The 20461-nt window shown below is 33.9% G+C and overlaps 1 protein-coding gene across 2 annotated transcripts in view; it reads right to left on the bottom strand.

The window, feature by feature from the left end:
* The window catches only part of LOC100377065 (uncharacterized), a 38065-nt gene that overhangs the window by 12907 nt on the left and 4697 nt on the right, over positions 1–20461 (bottom strand). The window contains exons 3-13 of one of the 2 annotated variants that reach the window (XM_085491366.1): positions 18474–18578; positions 16520–16642; positions 15822–15973; positions 12419–14368; positions 10803–11985; positions 9816–10030; positions 9147–9290; positions 8209–8343; positions 4243–4359; positions 3506–3631; positions 99–283 (exon numbers count right to left, since the gene is read on the bottom strand). In XM_085491366.1, the coding sequence (XP_085347492.1) occupies positions 99–283; positions 3506–3631; positions 4243–4359; positions 8209–8343; positions 9147–9290; positions 9816–10030; positions 10803–11985; positions 12419–14368; positions 15822–15973; positions 16520–16642; positions 18474–18578 (4435 nt within the window). The remainder of the gene's footprint in view (positions 1–98; positions 284–3505; positions 3632–4242; positions 4360–8208; positions 8344–9146; positions 9291–9815; positions 10031–10802; positions 11986–12418; positions 14369–15821; positions 15974–16519; positions 16643–18473; positions 18579–20461) is intronic. The other variant, XM_085491367.1, reaches the window with a different exon arrangement.

Raw genomic sequence — 20461 nt, 5'->3', positions numbered from 1 at the left:
CAATGGCTTCAAGACATTGATTAAAGAGATGGAATCATATACAAGTTTCACTATTTGCAATTATACAACAATCTATTTATAGTTTATACAACACTTACATGCTATCATCTTTCAGGGTCACCAGGTGATCTGAATTTATTGCCTGAATTGCCGTCTCAGCTGTCTGTGTTAATTCTGGCACTGGTACCTCATTCTGTACTTCCTGGTTCTCCGGAGATGTACTCTGGGTCGCAGTCGTGATGTGTTCCACTGATAGTTGAGAATGTATCTGCGATTTTAACATCTAAACAGATTTAAAGTGAACAAGTCATTGACATGATGCAGTCCAAATCATCTAAAGTTTGTGCAAAGTTTGAACCATTTGGCTATTTTGAAACATGTCAGAGATATTTTGAATCCAATCTAAAAAGCAAAGTTAAGTGCATTCTAGATCTAATAATGTCCAATGTATGTCCCAAGTGTGAACAAAATTCACCCATACACCGCTAAAATGTAGTACTGAAAAGACTGAAAGACAGATTTTGATTTTTAGGACTAAAATGGCCACCATTCAGCCATCTTAAAATTACCAATATGAGTGCACAGTGGATGTTTTGTAGTAAAGAATCAACTAACCAATTTTTAGATTAAACTCGTTTTCATTTTAGACCTCAAACCCTTGTGATTTCAGACATGTACTTTTGTAACACTATGGGAATACTCTTCAGATTACCATGGTAAGAACACGCTATTGAATCAGCATATCTTTCATAAATCTTTCTTTTAGAACAAAGTATGTACATAATTTGTTCTTATGGGCAGTTTTGTAATTAACATACACAGGTAAAATATGATAACATAGAAGATCAAACATGATCAGAATTCTAATTGGATCAACCATTTGAACAAAGCTATTTTTTCAACCAAAATTTTGGAGCATTTTTATATGCATATTTCTTTGAACTGAGAACATATGATTTTTATTGGTCTTGATCTGTTTTATAACATTTTAATTTAATCCATGGGATGGTGCAGCATTATTGAATTTTTAATTTCTCATCGCCCCAAATTGATTGGAGTACAGAATAAGTAGTCTTTTGGCCTCATTTGTGATGTCAATGCAGAAATCACTGTAACATAGAACTAACAGTCATAGAACATGGTACACCACATGAAACATCAAATATGAACAAGCAGCCTGTCGGCTGAGATAGCTCCGCTGTTAGCAATGCACATGGCAATTAAAGAACAGAAGATATCATTAGAAAATGAACAAATCTGAGAGAGGTCCACAGGTAGTACCTATATGTATAATATATCAAAGCAATTGGACTTGCGGTTTTCAACAAGAAGTCGAAAATATCACTTTTTACCAAAAATTACAAAAATATTCATCAAAATTAGAGAATTAAAGATATCATTATGAAATGAACAAATCTGAGAGAGGTCCACATGTAGTACCTATATATGTAATATCAAAGCAATTGGACTTGCGGTTTTCAACAAGAAGTCGAAAATATCACTTTTTACCAAAAATTACAAAAATATTCACCAAAATTAGAGAATTAAAGATATCATTACAAAATGAACAAATCTGAGAGAGGTCCACATGTAGTACCTATATATGTAATATCAAAGCAATTGGACTTGCGGTTTTCAACAAGAAGTCAAAAAAATATCACTTTTTACCAAAAATTACAAAAATGTTCACCAAAATTAGAGAATTGAAGATATCATTACAAAATGAACAAATATGAGAGAGGTCGACATGTAGTACCTATATATGTAATATAAAAGCAATTGGACTTGCGGTTTTCAACAAGAAGTCGAAAATATCACTTTTTACCAAAAATTACAAAAATATTCACCAAAATTAGAGAATTAAAGATATCATTACAAAATGAACAAATCTGAGAGAGGTCCACATGTAGTACCTATATATGTAATATCAAAGCAATTGCACTTGCGGTTTTCAACAAGAAGTCGAAAATATCACTTTTTACTAAAAATGACAACAATATTCACCAAAATTAGAGAATTGAAGATATCATCATGAAATGAACAAATCTGAGAGAGGTCTACCCAAGGTACATATACACCAAGTATCAAAGCATTCAGGCTTGTAGTTTTCAAGAAGAAGTCGAAGAAGTAAAACATTGACACGGACGACGACGACGGACGCCGACGACGACGGACAATCACTCATATGATAAGCTCCGCTCGACAAAGTCGACAGCGGAGCTAAAAATATGTGATGATAACAACATTACTTTGCCGTAGTTTGTTGGTGATTTGTTGTGAATTGTAAAGAAGTTTATTCTCTTTAATATCAGAGTCCATGCAAAATTATTAAATGCCACAACAGTTACAAATATGTTTGTTATTTTAATTTTTGTTTATTCATTTATTTGTCAGAATCTAATACCAAAATCAATTTGAGAGAGATCAAGAACAAAATTGGAATAGTATGTGGCAGTCAAGGTGATTCGAGAAACAAACAAAATTGGAATAGTATGTGGCAGTCAAGGTGATTCGAGAAACAAACAAAATTGGAATAGTATGTGGCAGTCAAGGTGATTCGAGAAACAAACAAAATTGGAATAGTATGTGGCAGTCAAGGTGATTCGAGAAACAAAAACAAAATTGGAATAGTATGTGGCAGTCAAGGTGATTCGAGAAACAAACAAAATTGGAAAAGTATGTGGCAGTCAAGGTGATTCGAGAAACAAACAAAATTGGAATAGTATGTGGCAGTCAAGGTGATTCGAGAAACAAAAACAAAATTGGAAAAGTATGTGGCAGTCAAGGTGATTCGAGAAACAAACAAAATTGGAATAGTATGTGGCAGTCAAGGTGATTCGAGAAACAAACAAAATTGGAATAGTATGTGGCAGTCAAGGTGATTCGAGAAACAAACAAAATTGGAATAGTATGTGGCAGTCAAGGTGATTCGAGAAACAAACAAAATTGGAATAGTATGTGGCAGTCAAGGTGATTCGAGAAACAAACAAAATTGGAATAGTATGTGGCAGTCAAGGTGATTCGAGAAACAAACAAAATTGGAATAGTATGTGGCAGTCAAGGTGATTCGAGAAACAAACAAAATTGGAATAGTATGTGGCAGTCAAGGTGATTCGAGAAACAAACAAAATTGGAATAGTATGTGGCAGTCAAGGTAATTCGAGAAACAAACAAAATTGGAATAGTATGTGGCAGTCAAGGTGATTCGAGAAACAAAATTGGAATAGTATGTGGCAGTCAAGGTGATTCGAGAAACAAACAAAATTGTTTTGTTTATAAGATTTGAATTTTATTTTCCTTTTTCAAAATCTGTAAGTAACTATAGCAAGATGTCTTGTTGAGATCATGAATGTACAATTTTCAATTGCATGAATAATATTCCAGTGAATTAGCATATAATATTGCGTCATCATAATTACAGCACCACTGGAGTGTCATATCGACTATGGGCTTCAAAACATGTACATACAGACTTCTCAGGCAAAACTCACAAAATTCATCATACCTTGTTTTGTTGTACAGTGGCTTTCAGTATACCCTTCAATTCTGTGACCTTTGCTTGGAACATAAACTTCTCTTTACGAGCTGCAGACAGTTCAACTCGCAACGTTTCAAGCTCTGACTTTGACGTCTAAAATAGTAAGAGCATAATATGGATCAGAAAATATATTCATAATTCATTTAATGTCTTCAATCTTCCTGTCAAAAATGTTCCCCAACTTGCCCAAAAAACATGAATTTCACACAGGACAAAATATGTCATTATTATTTTTCCCCATTTCATAGGAATTAGGAATATATATTTTCTATCACATCTAGCGATATATGAATAATGCAAGATCTATTGTATCTTTTTATCTTTACTGCATTTTCAAAACCCTTTTCCATCATAGCAAAGTGCATTTCACAATGTACAACATAAAATGTGTGGGTCATATGATCACGAATGGAATTGTTAGAAATTAGCGATATTTGACACTACACCGAAAACTTATGGAATTTTCTTTCAGTTGTATGAAAGATAAATTATCAGCAATTTCTAGTCAGGTTAAAATCAGAAAATTTCACAGAGAATTCTTACACATATCTGAACCAATTTCACATATAATCTGCAGTTAAACAACCTTATTTTTACCAAGTAGTCTGATGCAATGAAGCCAGGATGAATGAAGAGGCAGAAGAGTGTGTACATAGATAAAAAAACCAAAACATTTTGATTACAGTGAGAACATGTTATCTTACCGAGAATGAGTGACGAATACTGTCAATTTCAATCTGTTGACGATTCTCCGCCAATGACAACTGTTCACGTAATGCTTCCACTTCACGTAGATATTGTTCATTCTCCCAGGATATGGTCTGAGACAAAAAACACAGTGATATTATCAGTGAAACATACAAAATCAATCATGTGCTAATCTACACTGCACTTAGAGAGCATTAACAGCTAATAAACGCATGACCAGTTTGTTGCTTTCTACGTTTAGTAATTAGCTTTTATAATATGAAAAAAGATTTTTTGATTAATTGGGGTATCTATATGTCATAAACTAAAAGAATACAATATTAATTTCAGAAAAAAATACATTTTGTATACTTTCGATGAGATGTACATGTTAAATATTAAACCCCGCTTTGTTAATTTGATGTACATTGTATGTATCGCCAATTTCGTTGACATTTTTTAATGCCAACAGTTCAACTCGCAACGTTTCAAGCTCTGACTTGTATCGCCAATTTCGTTGAAATTTTTTAATGCTGACCTGTGTAAAATATAAATCAACACAGTTGTTAGTAAGTACAGCTGGATTCATTTTCATTTCAAGCTATCTGTATGACCTGAGATATTAACGGGTAACCTGTCCTTTGTATGGGAAAATACGTAAACTGTTATGACTTCAATGATATTTATTGGGGAGGAAAAATTACATCAGTAGTTTAAAACATAGCATATAACTAATATAATCTTGCCTGTGAATCCAAATATTAAATTAGAAACCAATATACATTAAGAATGGGTACAAAGCAACAATGTACCTGTTGCCTGGTACGATCTTATTCTTGTAAAGCAAAAGTTAGAATTTCTGAACCAATACATCAAAACATGGGTATCATTAGCTTACAACATCACTCATATCAACAAGCTCAACAGACATGTGATATCAAACGTTAACCTCATATTACTGTACAAAGATATCAAAGTTGCATGCACTCATCTTAAATTTATTTATAATACATTAGGCCACTGACCTAAATACACAGACATTGGAAAATTACAGTCTCGCTCAAAAAATAATTTGTACATTAACATTAAATAATGTCACTGCCTATGTGTAAATAAATTATTATGGGGAGTGGGCACATTGTGTCTTGTATCACATCACAATACTTAACTTTTTAACCACCAGATTTTCTCGCCCCAAATTTGTCTGCACTTTTTCTTATATTCTTTAAATATTTCTGGAAATGAACCCTAATTTTGGAGCCAACAGACAAAATTTGAGTCAGTTTTCATTTTTTCCTCAAAATTTTGACTATTTTTGTCCCAATCCTCTGAAGGAAAGTGCAGACTATAAGCAGAACTATCTTGTGAATTTGTCATGAAAAGAGGAAACTGGTGGTGAAAAGGTAAATGAGTGTGCGAATAATAAACTGATTGAAACATGTAAATGCTCTGATTATAATCTGCAACAATCATTTCTAATATGCTTCAGTCATTTGTACATGAAACTTGGATAACAAGTCATTAATTATGAAATATGACTATTGGCATATAGAAAACAACAGGTACATTTGTAATTCAATTGAAAATTAATGACTCATCTAATACTTCTGATATGAATATTTCATTTTGTCTCCAGCAAAGACTAAAAGCTTTAAGGGTGCTGAAAACACACTTTGTAAAAACGAACTGCACTTCTGTACCTTCTGAGGCTATGACGATGATATTACAAAGTATGTCCCAGACAGTGTACTCAGGGAATTTACTGATGCATAGTACAGGTTGATACAACCACAAATCGTCTTTGTGTATACCGTACTCTGTGGTAACACTAACATTTTCCCCAATTGAAACACACGGTTGCAATCATGAAAACATTGCTTAATCATTCAATATTATGGAATTTCTTAATACGCCATCAAATACCACAAATTATGACATGTTATAAGTTATAGAGACATGGTGACATACATCTAATATGTAAGCATATAGAAGGTAAATTCTCTAGTATAGACAAGGTCATATCAACACCCTGTACTCCTGTACCCCCAATCATTTCTTCCATAGTTTAATTATCATTATGGATTTCGTCTTTCTACACTAGGTTTCATATTAAAAGTCACCGCTCATAATTTTTTATCAATAATATGCGGTTTAAAATATAGAATATTGCATTTACTTACAAATAATAAAAGACAGAAGTAAGTGTATTGTAAAATAAGTTGTAAATTAATAACCCAGTATAAATGAATGCAATTTTTTTCATCTTTCATAATCTAGTACACCACACTGATTGGAGAAAGCTGGACACAAGGAATGAAATAAATCACAATACACCTCTCAGTTTATGCATATCACAATAACATTCCATTTTAATAGAGTCTGGACATAGGACAAACCACACAAACACACACTACTAGCTGCCAAATTTGAAACGAATTTGAACACCAAAATCCAAAACGTGGAAAGTCTAAATACAGACATAAAACTTGATTGTCAAAGTGAATAATTGTCACATCACGACACATCTTTATATACCCGTATAAAAATGCAGTTAATAATAATTGTTTGCATAGATAGTGATTCTAATCGAGCAAATCCTGCATACAAGAACTATAAAATCACATTATTTATGCATTGTGCAGCCATGTAGGTGCAACAAATATCACTATTTCTAAGTATTAATCTTAGAAATACATTAGACAAGTAGAATATCTCATTATTTATATATAGAAGGTTGACATTATTACATTTTTATTCACAAGGTTATTCTCCATCTCCATAAAAAATATAACCATTTTACAACCCACCCCCCTCTATCTCATTTTGTCATGGTTGAGTTTCAACATACATGTTGTTTTTTTTTATACTTAACGACAGCACTATTAACTAATTGAATGCAATTATATTTCCTGGAAATTTTTTTGTTAATTTCAGACCAATTGGCACATAATGTAATCCACCTAATTCTCACTATTTGACAATTGTTTTTCAATCGAGAAAAAATAATTTTGTGAAAGTCGCTGACATTTTTACTGCTACAGAATGTTCATGATTTTACAAAATTACCGCAGTCTTGAGTTATTTTACACTGCCTACATGTACATGTATATAATTAACATTCTTAAAAAAGAAAAATATTGAATAATTGCAAAATTTCAAGCTCACATCTAGCACAAATTATATACTGCCCTCTCTGTCATGTAAGTGCATATTCACTATTTTTCAGTCCAAATTTTAAGTGTTGTTTATATTTTTTTATTGATTTTATGTATCAGAGTGATTTTCACTCGGTTAGACATCTGGCATTATAGTAGGAACACGTTTTTCCATCTCAGCTTCATCATACAAAACACATGTGCATCAATGAAATGCATGAAAGATGAAATAACAACAAGCTGAGTTGCATTACGAGATATATTTTGTTTGTTTGCCACATGAAGTAGCATGATCGATATATCAAATCCAACAATTAGGTGGTTCAGAAGTTGTTTGTAAAACAGCCAAACTTTACAGAGCATTTATTTATATCAAACTGTGGCAGTTTTCAACATCTTTAGTGTCTCATGGTGTCCGTCAAATCACACTCAAAACTGCCGTTTCTAATGCCGCCTTAATTAATCAAAATTCAATGTGAAGCAAGTTCCCTTTAGCATTTATTTGATGAACACTTCTTATTCTTTTTCTAGATTTTACACGTTATATGAGAACTCAGAACATCTTTTGCTACTGTTTCCACATGAATGTCAAAAATATAACATTTTGTTTTTCCAACGCTAGTTGTGTTGAGCATGTTCAAAAGAGTGTACGCCATGATGTCAGGTATTCCAGATAATAATAAATAAATCGGTCAGGTTCTGACTCGCATAACTTGCAAATGTCGTTACTACTGATTTTTTGTTCATGGCTCATTTTACTACACTTGTTAAAAACTTTTAAACAGCTTAGCAGATATTAAGATACCGTAACAGACAAATCTCACCCACCTGTATCCTATCATGAAGCACAGGTTCCTGAGAAGCCTTTTCATCCACCTGTCTCTTCAATCTCTCCACTTGAAGACGACTTCCTTTAAGATGTAGCTGTAATTGTTCCTTTTCGGTTCTTTGCTGTCTTTCAGACTGAAAACAATGATTTACAGTGATTTAATCAATGATTTGATGTCAAATAGTAAAATAATAATAATGGTTTATTTGCAATAAATTATAGATACAAATAAATATATACTAGAAAGAGAATAGACTATTTATATTTATCAATTGAAAAAACTAATCAGAATGAAGAAAGAATTAATGATGGATATATTGGATTGTCAATGTTGTCACTAGGATGACATCTTTGTGCATAGAGGGAAGTTCAGGTACATGTTGGCTCATGCAGTAAAACCACTGATAGGCTGGCTAGACTGAATTCCCCTGAAATCTGCAATACTGATCCATTCTACAAATATTAATTAGTTTTTAATTAGTTAAATCACAGCAAACTCTTGCCAGGCAAATCAAACAACCGTTATCTTTCACTTCACTATACTATATCTGCCAACGAGTAATATTGGTCAGCACTGTCAAGTGTACATAAAAACATTGCTAATGACCAGTAGGGCAGGCATATCTACACAAAACTGTTGAACACACACCAGGTTCAATACAGCTGGACCAGGTCATACTAATGAGAGCACACACAAATACATTATGGCACAAAGCATGATTGGAAATCAGGTCTAATACCATATTTGCTCTTCGTCTATTTGATGATGATATATTGTCGGTCAAATGGTCAAAGTAATATTTTAATAACAGTATACAATAAACATAATTTTTGGTTTGTGTGTGTGTGTTTCTATTGGAGGTGCACTGCTAATAGAGCAAATATGTTACCATACATTAACTTTTGAAAAATATAAACTTTTCTAGAGCCAGTTTACCTCTTTAATCTTGCTGAGTTCCTCCTTTACATGGTGTATTTCATTGGATTTGCTGTTGACATCTTGTTGTAATTGTTCCAAATCAGTGCTTAGTGAATGACTCTGTCTCTGTAATTTACTTCTCTCATTTGACTCAGCTGTCAACTGTTGAAACAAGCATTGATGTATTATAATATATCACTAAAATGTCAGTAATTGGACAATCAAAATACTATAAACTGTCACAAGAGAAAACAAATAATGTGAATTTTTCAAGACAATACAACTTGCTTTGTAGCTTGGTAGAGCAAGATACTAGTAAGTAATTCAGGAAACCAAAATATGAATTAAAAGAAAAACCGAATTCAATAAATACTGGTAGACAAGATGACCTCACAAAAGCTGTGTGTTCTTAACAAAGTGAACCTCACTTTCAATAAAGTATGTGTAGTTTTAATATAGTTTAAGAATTTTATAAAGAGTGGTCGTCGGTCAAATCCATGTTCATGCACGCAGAGACTCCCCCCCCCCATCCTCAATGAACTGTGCCTCCTAAATGAAAAGGGCATCTATTTTTCATTGGTCAATTTTAACTTAAGCTGGAAATCAAGTCGCAAACAATATTTGAAAAACACGTTTCAGAAAATTGTATGTCTCACATAAGATTGAAAATTAAAATAAAAACAATACCTTTTTCTTAATTTCAATATTAAGAGTTTTCTCCTCATTTAACAGTTCTTCTAATTCAAACAGTCTTTCGTTAATCTTCTGTTCATCATCCTCCCGTTCTCGTTTCAACTTTTGAACCTGTCCAACCATTTCAGTAAGAGAGGACTCTCGTCTGGCTAGTGCAGTCTCTAAGACACTCGTGTGGTGTTTTAAGGCATCATGACTTTGTTTTACACCTAAAAAGAAACATAGTATAAGTATTGGTATGCATGCATGCTAGCCTTTATAAAATAAATTTTAATCAGGCTATCATACAATGATTTCATTGCCCAAATGGTTTACAGTTAGAGTCACAATTATATGCTGTATCAATGCCAATTCAAGAACAGGCTAGAAACCAGACATGACATTTTTCATACAATTAGGAGGTTGCTTTCTGGTGGAAACCATGAGCAATCATTGCTTTTCTTTTCAATGTAATTTAGAATTGCATTTCAAATAAAGTTCACATAAATTAAAAATTGCATTTAATTGATGCTGATCGAATCATCTCAACTCTGTCATTGGCACAACAAATGCGTTATTAATAAAGCAAATTAGGTATTGTGTATTTCATAGTGCATATTATTGGTGAAAGATTATGAGAGGTGACTTTTAATAGGTAATCTTGTGTAAAAAAGACTAATCCATAATGTTAATTAAGCTATGTATGATCCAAATAGAGCAAATAGGTGGTATAATTTGATTTATACCAATTATGTGATATTCCTTCGGATAGGGGCAAGGACAGTCAAGGAGTACCGGAAGGTACACTGAAAAACCAGCTGCCTCATCTACCGGTATGTGTCAATTCAGTTGTACGATCAAGGAAAAATTAGGACATGCAAGTACATTGCTGAGAAATCAACTGAATGCACCTAATGTAGAAGACCAGAAGTGCCTGTTTTTAATTCCTTTCATGTGGCATCTGAAAATAGACGCGAATGATATGAAATGTGCTTTATTTACCTGCTAATCTTCCCCGCTCACGCTCTAATTCCAATGCCATCTTTCGATTGAAATCTTCAGCTCTTCTTTGATTCTCACTATAATCTTTCATGGCCTGCAATTCTCTCTCTAACTTCGCTATCTTATTGGTGTAATTGTTAGTATCTTCCACCATTTTCATCTGTAACTCATGAAGTTCAGTTTCAAGAGTGTGCTTTCTGATTTGTGTTGTCTCCAGTTCTACTTTGAGTGTTTGTACTTCAGATTCTAACTTTTCTTGCTCTTCCACTTTGATGGAGACAACTTGATTCTGGACAGCCTGCAACTGTACCTCGGTACGTTGTCTCACCTCAACAGCTTCTTTCAATTTTATAGTCAGAGTACTGACGGCTGAATCATAAGACTTCTGTTTTTCCTTTAGTGATTTTTGTGCATGGTTAAGATCTGAGCTGAGTCTCAGAATTCTTGCTTTGTTGTCAGCAACCTCTCTATGTGAAATACTCTGCTGTTCTGCTAATGTCTGTTTCAATCTGTTGTTTTCTTCAATTAGCATTGCGTATGTCTCTCGCTCCATATTCATCATCTCAATTTGACCCTCTAGGTGGGCTTTACCTTCCAAAGCAGTTTGTAACTCAGACTGGGCATCAGAAACACTCTCCTCAGCACTGATAAGATCTTTCTCCAGATTTTCTTTCTCAAGTTTAGCAGTATCGTAATTGTTCTCAAGTATTTGCACTCGTTTTTTCATAACTGCAACCTCCCCTTCAAGTAAGATTTTATTGCTCTTCAACTCCTCCACCAATTTGGTTTTACTGGCCACATCAGCATTGCGTGTTTGATATGTCTTCTTGTGTTCAGTCAATTCTTTCTCGGTTTCTTCCAACTTCACTTTTAGTTCATTTCTTTCTTTATCAACATCTTCAAAAGCAGTAATCTTCACTTGTAGGTCTTGCTTCATGGTTTTAAAACTCTTTTCAACTCTACCCATGTCTGTCTGCAATCTTGTACACGCTAAGTCAATACTTCTCTTCTCTTCATGAGCGGTAGCCAGCGCACTTTCCAAAGCGATCTTTTCATTTCTGAGTTGCTGAATCAGTTCATCATGGCTGAAGCTCTCAGTTTTCAAGTTCTTCATTTGTACTTCAAGGTCTATACATTTTGATTCTAGTGATTCAATCTGAAGGTCTCTAGATGTGATAGACTCCTGAGAAGCAGAGGACATTAAAATATTAAATGTATTGTGTATTTTCAAAAAGACTGAGGCTGGCATATCTGAACAGATAGTTCAGTAATAGAATTTAATAATAATAATGATTACAATAATAATAATAATAATTTTCTATAATAATCTCCCAATAAGAGTGTTGAGACTGGAACAGATTCTCTGTCGGGTCACATGAAACGCCGTTTCAATAATAATTTGATTTCACACACACAGGTACAAGAAGATGTTATTTGTGAAAGTAAACATAAAAAGTCATAATACATGTCCTAATCAACTTCAACTTCAATGATTTGTTGCTGAAACATAAAATAGCCAAGGCTAGTTAATTTTCTATTATTTGCAAAAGTTAGTGGACAATTTTGAATCACAAAATAGTACTACACAATTAGTGTAGTACACAATAATCATTTACCTGTGCCAATGTTAATCTTTTCACCAGTTCCGTCTTTTCTTCCTCCAACACTGCTAAAGCCGCTTCTTTCACATACAGCTGTTTCTTGCTTTTCTCAAGCTGTTGTTCAATTTGTACAGATGAAGCAATCAAACTACTCAACTGATTCTTGTCATCTTCAACTCTTTGCATCTTCAGTGACACTGCTTCCTCGGCTGCTTGCCTCTCACGATACATTTGCTCAAATGTGGCTTCACGATTCATCATGTCAGCCTCGATAGCTTCCAGATGCTTGGCAAGCATTTCTTTCTCCTGCAAAGCCTTCTGCTGAGTCTCTGTCAGCTGCTGTCGAATTCGGGCATTCTCAGTTTTCAGATTTTCAATCATGGTTCCTTGAGACACTGCATTGCTGTGCGCCCTCATTAATTCTTGTTGTAGTTTTGCTCTTGCCCCTTGTGCTTGCTGGAGCTGGTCTTGGAACCACTCTTTGGCATTGACTAGAGTCTGTATATCAGTTTCCAGGGAAGCCATTTCACCAGCTGAGTGTGAATGTTCTTGATGTGCAGCTACCAATTCATGCTGTAGAGTAGATATTTTATCTTTTAGCATTGTGATGGAGGTCTCTTTTGTTGTCACATTGACTCGAATCTGTTCTAGTTTGTGAAACAATTCTTCATTATTTTCTTGGGATGATTTCAACTCATCTGTAAGATTCTGAATGTCATTATCTTTAACTTCAATTTTATTCTGCAGCTCCAATATCTTGTGTTCCAACTGAACTCTGTTTTGCTTCAGCGTTTCTAAATCTACTACCAGTGCAGATTTCTCCTGCAAGGCACTATCAGCTGTAGAATGTTGATTTCGCAGCTGCATCTTCAGTGCAGCAACTTCACTTAGCAGTTGTGCTCTGTCGTGGATTGCAGACTCAGCTTCAGAAGCCATAGACTCCAACTTTCCTTCCAACATTGCTTTCTCTCTCATAACTGTGTATATATCTGAGCTGCTTGAATCAGAATGTATTTCAAAGCTTTGTTTAGGTCTTGGACTGGCTGAAAACAATGCTCTTTGACCAGACATTCCATAGCTATGTCTCTCAGCTTTGTTGTGTTTAGGGTACTGTATAGGTGTTGATGTTGCCGAGATACTTTCAGCTGGCAAAGAACTGGATTCTGATTGGTTTGGAGTATCTGCATGTGATAATCCAATGCCCGAATCTGTTGTCTCATTGGTTACTGGTTGGTGTACATCCTGTATGGGTGAGTGATGTGTGTTTTCGTCATGTATAGATAAATGGTCACCATGCTCGTAAGTTGACATCTGAGACAAATGTGGTGGCAAACCTGGTGGATGTTCGCCTTCTTTGTTGCCTCCCCATGAAAATATGGATCCAAAGAATGACTTTGATTTACCATCTGATTTGGGAGTGTGAGGTAAACTCCCGGTGACACTGCTACCTCTAGAGGGCAATGTAACACTAGTCAGGTTGGTTGTATCACTGGCATTAGACATGGTTTCCACTGACTGGGTAACTGATATATCATCCAGATGTTTGCCTCGCTTTCCTGATTTTCGTGATTTCTTAGATTTTTCTCGTTCTTGGGACTTTTTGCCGCTGATGAGAGTACTTTCAGTGTTACGGCTGGAAATCACTGACTCTACAGGGCTACGGAACAAGGATGTGGATTCTTCCTTCCGAGAGAATTTAGACGCAACAGCAGACTGCACTGCTAGTCCAGTATTCTGTCCAATCAATGCCATAGATGGCATTTTGACTGTTGTGGGAGTTGGTCGGATTGGTAGTTTATCACCTGTTTGATGACTTTCAGGTGTGATACTATGCTGCTCTGGACTTGGCTTAGTAGACACAGGAGTAGAATCACTTGCTACAGGTATCTCGTGAGGCATCTGTAATGGCTTGAAATATTCTGGTGCAGGTAGTTTTGTCGGTGGTTCATGTACATCACCAGCAAGCTAAAATAAAACAAAAATTAACAAATAATGGAATTTTTTTAGTAACATATGTCATGTACATTGATATATGTCACACACACACACTGAGATGCAAGTATAACAGATGTATGCACATGTATGGGGTACATGTTTCAGCTACTTTTGAAAACAATACAAAAACACAGTAAAAATTAGATCAAAATTACTTGTACTTGAGATATTGATGGAAAAGCTGAAAACTAATTATGCAAATCAGAAAATTAAAATGAACAGAGTGTAAAACTAATAAGGTCTGCGCAATGTAACAGACCATCTAGGTACCAAGTTTCATTGAAATGTGATCAGAATCAAACAATTATGAATTATTATGCTAATTAGGGAACTTATATGAACAGATTTTAACCCAAAACTGATCATATTTGTACATTGTCCTAGAGCATCTATGTACAAAGTTTTATTGAAATGTGGTGATTAGTACTTGAGATATCAGTGTGATTAATATGCATAAATATATACCAACAACTAATTGGCTCTCTGCATAGTTTAGATTCATTTAAAGGTGATAATTAGTACTCAAGATATCAGTGAAAAAGCTGAAAATTAAATAATTATGCAAATAAGTTAATTAATATGCACAATTATTTACCCCAAAACTAATCAGATATCTGCATTGTCCTTGAGTATCTATGTACCATGTTTCATTGAAATGTAATGCTTACTACTTGAAATATCAAAAGCTGAAAAATATTTTATTATGCAAATTAGGTAATTAATATGTACTGATATTACCTTAAAAACTACTAGGTCTGTGCAGTGTCCTATGACATCTAGGTACCAAGTTTCATTGAAATGTTATTAGTAGTTGAGATATCAGTGGAAAAGCCGAAAATGTACTAATAATTATGCAAATTAGGTAATTAATATGCACAGATTTTCACCCAAAACTAATCAAAACCTGACATTAGTTCAGAGCATCCATGAACCAAGTCTCATCAAAATCCAACGTATGGTTCTTGAGACAGAAGTGGAACAGACGGGGACACACACACACATACAGACAGGGTAACTGCAAAGACTCCCATTGTGTTCTTCGCACACACGGGAGTCAATCATGATCATTGTGATAGAACAATTTGCATGAGTAAAAATAATTATTTTTTCAAGTGCAATAAATAGAAATTTTTTTTTTTTTCAATGATTTTAGTTGATTTCTGATTCTTGAATAGTGAGAGACAAAAAGTGTACAGTGGGGCAAACAACACAAAAACAGTTTTGGAAACAAGACAAAAATCGTAATTATAATAAGCTTGTGAGTAAAAAGTACATGTAATTGTTTCTTTTTAAATTGCATGAACTAAAAGCATACACATTTGTGTTTTCTTCTGCATGTAATAAAAGGAAGATTTCTGATTGATATATAACGATTAAGATTTTTGGCTAGTGAGATAAATGATTTACAGAAAATTGCATATACCTCTTTAACAGGAGTCTGGCTTTTTGGTTTTTTAGCCTGGTCACTGTCTTTTTCCACTGGGTGCTGGTTCAGTTTTCCTCTGTACTGCTTTTCAGCTTTAGCAATAACAGCAGATATTTGTTCTGCAGATGCTGATTTGAAATTAGGATTCCCTAAAAATTGACAAAATATGTTAGTGAGGGTGAGGAAGTGGAGCTGGAGTGGCGCGTGTGGGGGTGGGGGGTGGTAGGGTTACTGCTGAGCTCCCAATAGCATTGGTTGTGAGTGGTAAACAACAGAAATTACAAGGTAGAGTCTTTGAACAAGAATGGGTGTTTCATTAAAATTAAGTTTAAGTTCTAATGCCATCAAAGAAGGTTCCCTTTCTGCCAAATCTATTCCTTTATCATGCTTTGTGTAAAAAACAAACAAATAGCCTCATTAATGATTAATCAGAAGAGAAACTGATATTCAGTGAACCTGATTTATATATCAGAAAAATAATTCAAAATTTAATGAAATAATATTCATTATAAACAGATCAAATGTAAAAAAAAATCTTCAGTCTCTGTACTTAGACAAAAGAACTGTTTCCATGGCACTATCTATATAATTAGTGTTTGATATTATTACATGTACATAGCGGTGAATACAGACATATGTTAAGACAGCAGGAAAAATAGATGATTAGTGTGTTACAGAGACAGTTGCTAAGTTACCTATGGAAGACTGTTGTAATGCAAATCCTGATGACTGAGATAAGGCTTGTAACATGTCATTTGAGGAACCAGCTGATTGAGGGCGCTCTTCTTTAGAACCTACACTGGAAGACCTCATAGTTTCTATAAAATGCAATTGCAGAAGAAGATGGGCTGCATGATTTTACCGTTATTGTGAAAATATAAGATAATGTAGTGTGTAGTAAATGATCAATACAGTTTCACTTTAATACAATGTGTGCATATTGCCTGATGTAGTTTTCTAAAACAGGAAAATATATTGATGTGAATAAACTGTAGACATCTTTGTGGATGGTCATTATATCTTTTGTGTCAAATAGCATTTTATTGTGATAATATGCCCTATCGTCAAAATATTACATATGTATGAAAGCCTAAATATTATTTAATCAAAAGTTCAGTGGCCCATTTTTTTGTTTATTCATCACACATCCAAAACTGTCCATAGTCTACGAGAAAGGGGCATTTTTTCAACCTACTCTTCATAAATTGGCCACCTGTTTCTGTTTTGGTTAATAAATGCTTCTTGTAGAAAACTTGCTCTAAATTAGAAAGTTCTCACTGTATTTGTGAAACTGTATCGATAAAAAAAGAGTGACAAGGATGATTACACTGATGGTTATGAGAAATGGACACATTATTATGAGATAGTATATGTGATATATTAATATGACATGCTGATGTAGAAAAAAATCTTTTTTACAGCTATAAGACAAATTAATTGGGAATGAACCAGTAACTCTAAGTAATTTGTTAGAATGGACTGAGAATTAATACTAAAGTAGGTTTAATATAATGTATATCGGTTATAGAAAAGAATACAAAAATGTCAATAGGCATATCTTCTATTCAAATAGAAAATGTATAAAATCAAATTTATGGTAACCAACACATGCAACTTGCATTAATATACTGTAAACCATTTAATTTTTATGTTTTGAGGATGTCAACTTGAACTTTGATGACATGTATGAATTCAGAAACATTTACCGGGGTAGGTCAACAGCAATTGCTGACATATTCAAGCTATATGCATGTGTACATATATTTACAATACTAATTATGTGGCATTCTAGCCCCAAAACAAAGATAAATCAACTGTAATCAACCCAAAGTAGAATTTTAAAAACACATTCACTTCAAATGACAAATTTCCTAATATTTAGGACCACCCAAAGTTGATTTAAATCAATAACAGGAAGCAAACAATTATTTCCTAATACAGTATGTGACCATAATCTTTCACTCATTTAATGGTTTACAGAGTGATAATATATTGGCACCAATCAGCTGTATTACAACTGTTACAGATTATATTTGGATGTTATCTGAATGACAATCAAACCTCTTATCAATATTACATCTATGGATTAGGGGTCATCTCACAAGTTCATCTTGACTACACCGCTACATTCAATATTACATGTATGGATTAGGGATCATCTCACAAGTTCATCTTGACTACACCGCTACATTCAATATTACATCTATGGATTAGGGGTCATCTCACAAGTTCATCTTGACTACACCGCTACATTCAATATTACATATATGGATTAGGGATCATCTCACAAGTTCATCTTGACTACAACGCTACATTCTACATTACATACTTAGCATTAGGGATCATCTCAAAAATGCATTTTGACTACAATGCTTAATTCAATATTACATCTACACACTTAGCATTAAGGATCATCTCACAAGTTCATTTTTACTACAATGCTTAATTCAATATTACATCTACACACTTAGTATTAGGGATCATCTCAAAAGTTCATTTGACTACAATGCAACATTCTCAGCATTAGAAATCATTTTGCACTTAATGGTAATGCATGCATTTGGCATCCTTCAATTGTCATGCAGTTACTATTCAATGCAAGTTTTCCATATTTAATACAATTTAGAGAACACCTGCTGCCATAGTTACCTGCTATAACTGAATTCACTAGTTGAGTGATGTCAATATTAGGGTTACTATATACATCAATAGATAAATCACAATCTCCCGGAGTATGGGTACTGCTATCACCTCCTGTAAACAATACAGATAAAAGGTTAAAACATCCATGTATTAAGTATTGAAGTGATTTAAATCACAATGTTGATATAAAAATGAGATTCTCAAGTATTTGTCAATTTGTTTCAATTTGACTAAAATAAAATGGCGCCATTAAATATTGAAGACCATGTGTGCATTCCCAATATAGTTTTAAAGTGATCAGATCTTAGATGAATTTATCCTGATTTTATGTGTTTGCCAAATAAACAAGTAAAAAAATAAAATTATGAAGTTAAGCACAATGATAAATATACAGTTGACAACACATGGAGCAATCTTTGTGGGCACTCAATGTGTTACAGGTGAGATGGACATTTAAGGCAGTTGACAACACATGGAGCAATCTTTGTGGGCACTCAATGTGTTACAGGTGAGATGGACATTTAAGGCAGTTGACAACACATGGAGCAATCTTACTGGGCACTCAATGTGTTACAGGTGAGATGGACATTTAAGGCAGTTGACAACACATGGAGCAATCTTTGTGGGCACTCAATGTGTTACACGTGAGATGGACATTTAAGGCAGTTGACAACACATGGAGCAATCTTTGTGGGCACTCAATGTGTTACAGGTGAGATGGACATTTAAGGCAGTTGACAACACATGGAGCAATCTTTGTGGGCACTCAATGTGTTACATGTGAGATGGACATTTAAGGCAGTTGACAACACATGGAGCAATCTTTGTGGGCACTCAATGTGTTACAGGTGAGATGGACATTTAAGGCAGTTGACAACACATGGAGCAATCTTTGTGGGCACTCAATGTGTTATAGGTGAGATGGACATTTACAGCAGTTTTCGATAAAAACTGATTTTGTTTAAAAACTTTTTCAAGAATTACACATAAATGTTATGAATCAATGTATCAAAATGATGTCTGTAATTTATGATATTCTAAACGGAACAATGGAACTAGGAGGGTAAAACGTACATGAAAGAGTAATTTATGCAAAAAATTAAAATATCTAATTTAGATTGATTGTTGTATCAACATTTCAAATAAAGACTAATCTCAACACTTGAATTATTTTCACAAAAAAATGTTTTGAATGCCAGCGAATTAAATATCAGATAAAAAGTGTTTATAGACTAATTTATTTTCAGTCCCAAATCAAGCCCATTTCATAAATTGTAATATTTTTCGGATCTTTCAATCAACTACATGTATATATAGCATCATGACATGTCTTAAATGTTATTTTCACCATCTACAGCATCAGCTCTTTTAACAAGTGACCTGATGGTCAAAATAGCTCTGATGTTTCAGCAGAGCACAGTTTAGCAATAACAAGTGAATGCATATAGTGAACATCATTGTGGGGGAATAAATAACCTTGGCTTTCTTTACATTCTATTTGAGTGTTGCAAGCATAAGTTTAAATATAGATACCCAGGTTTTAGATTCATCATCCAGTTGTGGGATGTTTGTGAATACGGGTAGGTGATTTGTATAAGCTTGACACATTTCATATGTGTCACTGATTCTCGTCATCTTTGTTGTAACAATCACCTAGACATACATGTATCACACACAGTCACTGAAGTATAAATACCACACAGTTCAAAGCATTAATAATCCTAAATTTACAACCATAAATTTTCACGACAAACGTACATTGCAGAACACTGTGTACTTGGGTTAGCAGCCTGCAAACCATATGTCAAGAAATATTTAAAAAAAATGTATTTATATAAAATACAAACATTCATACCTTGTAATAACTCGATTACAAATAAAATTAGCAGAATTTAACATCAACCACACATATAAATGACACACAGACTAGTTCCGGGTTCTATTCTATTTTAAGAACCTGTTCTATACATTATTTATATGTACAGGGCAAAACC

The sequence above is a fragment of the Saccoglossus kowalevskii genome, chromosome 16, assembly GCF_978046115.1.
Source record: "Saccoglossus kowalevskii chromosome 16, keSacKowa6.1, whole genome shotgun sequence".
Classification (NCBI taxonomy): Eukaryota; Metazoa; Hemichordata; class Enteropneusta; family Harrimaniidae; genus Saccoglossus; species Saccoglossus kowalevskii.
Note: the sequence above shows the minus strand (reverse complement) of the source record. Positions and strands in the feature narration are given on the sequence as shown.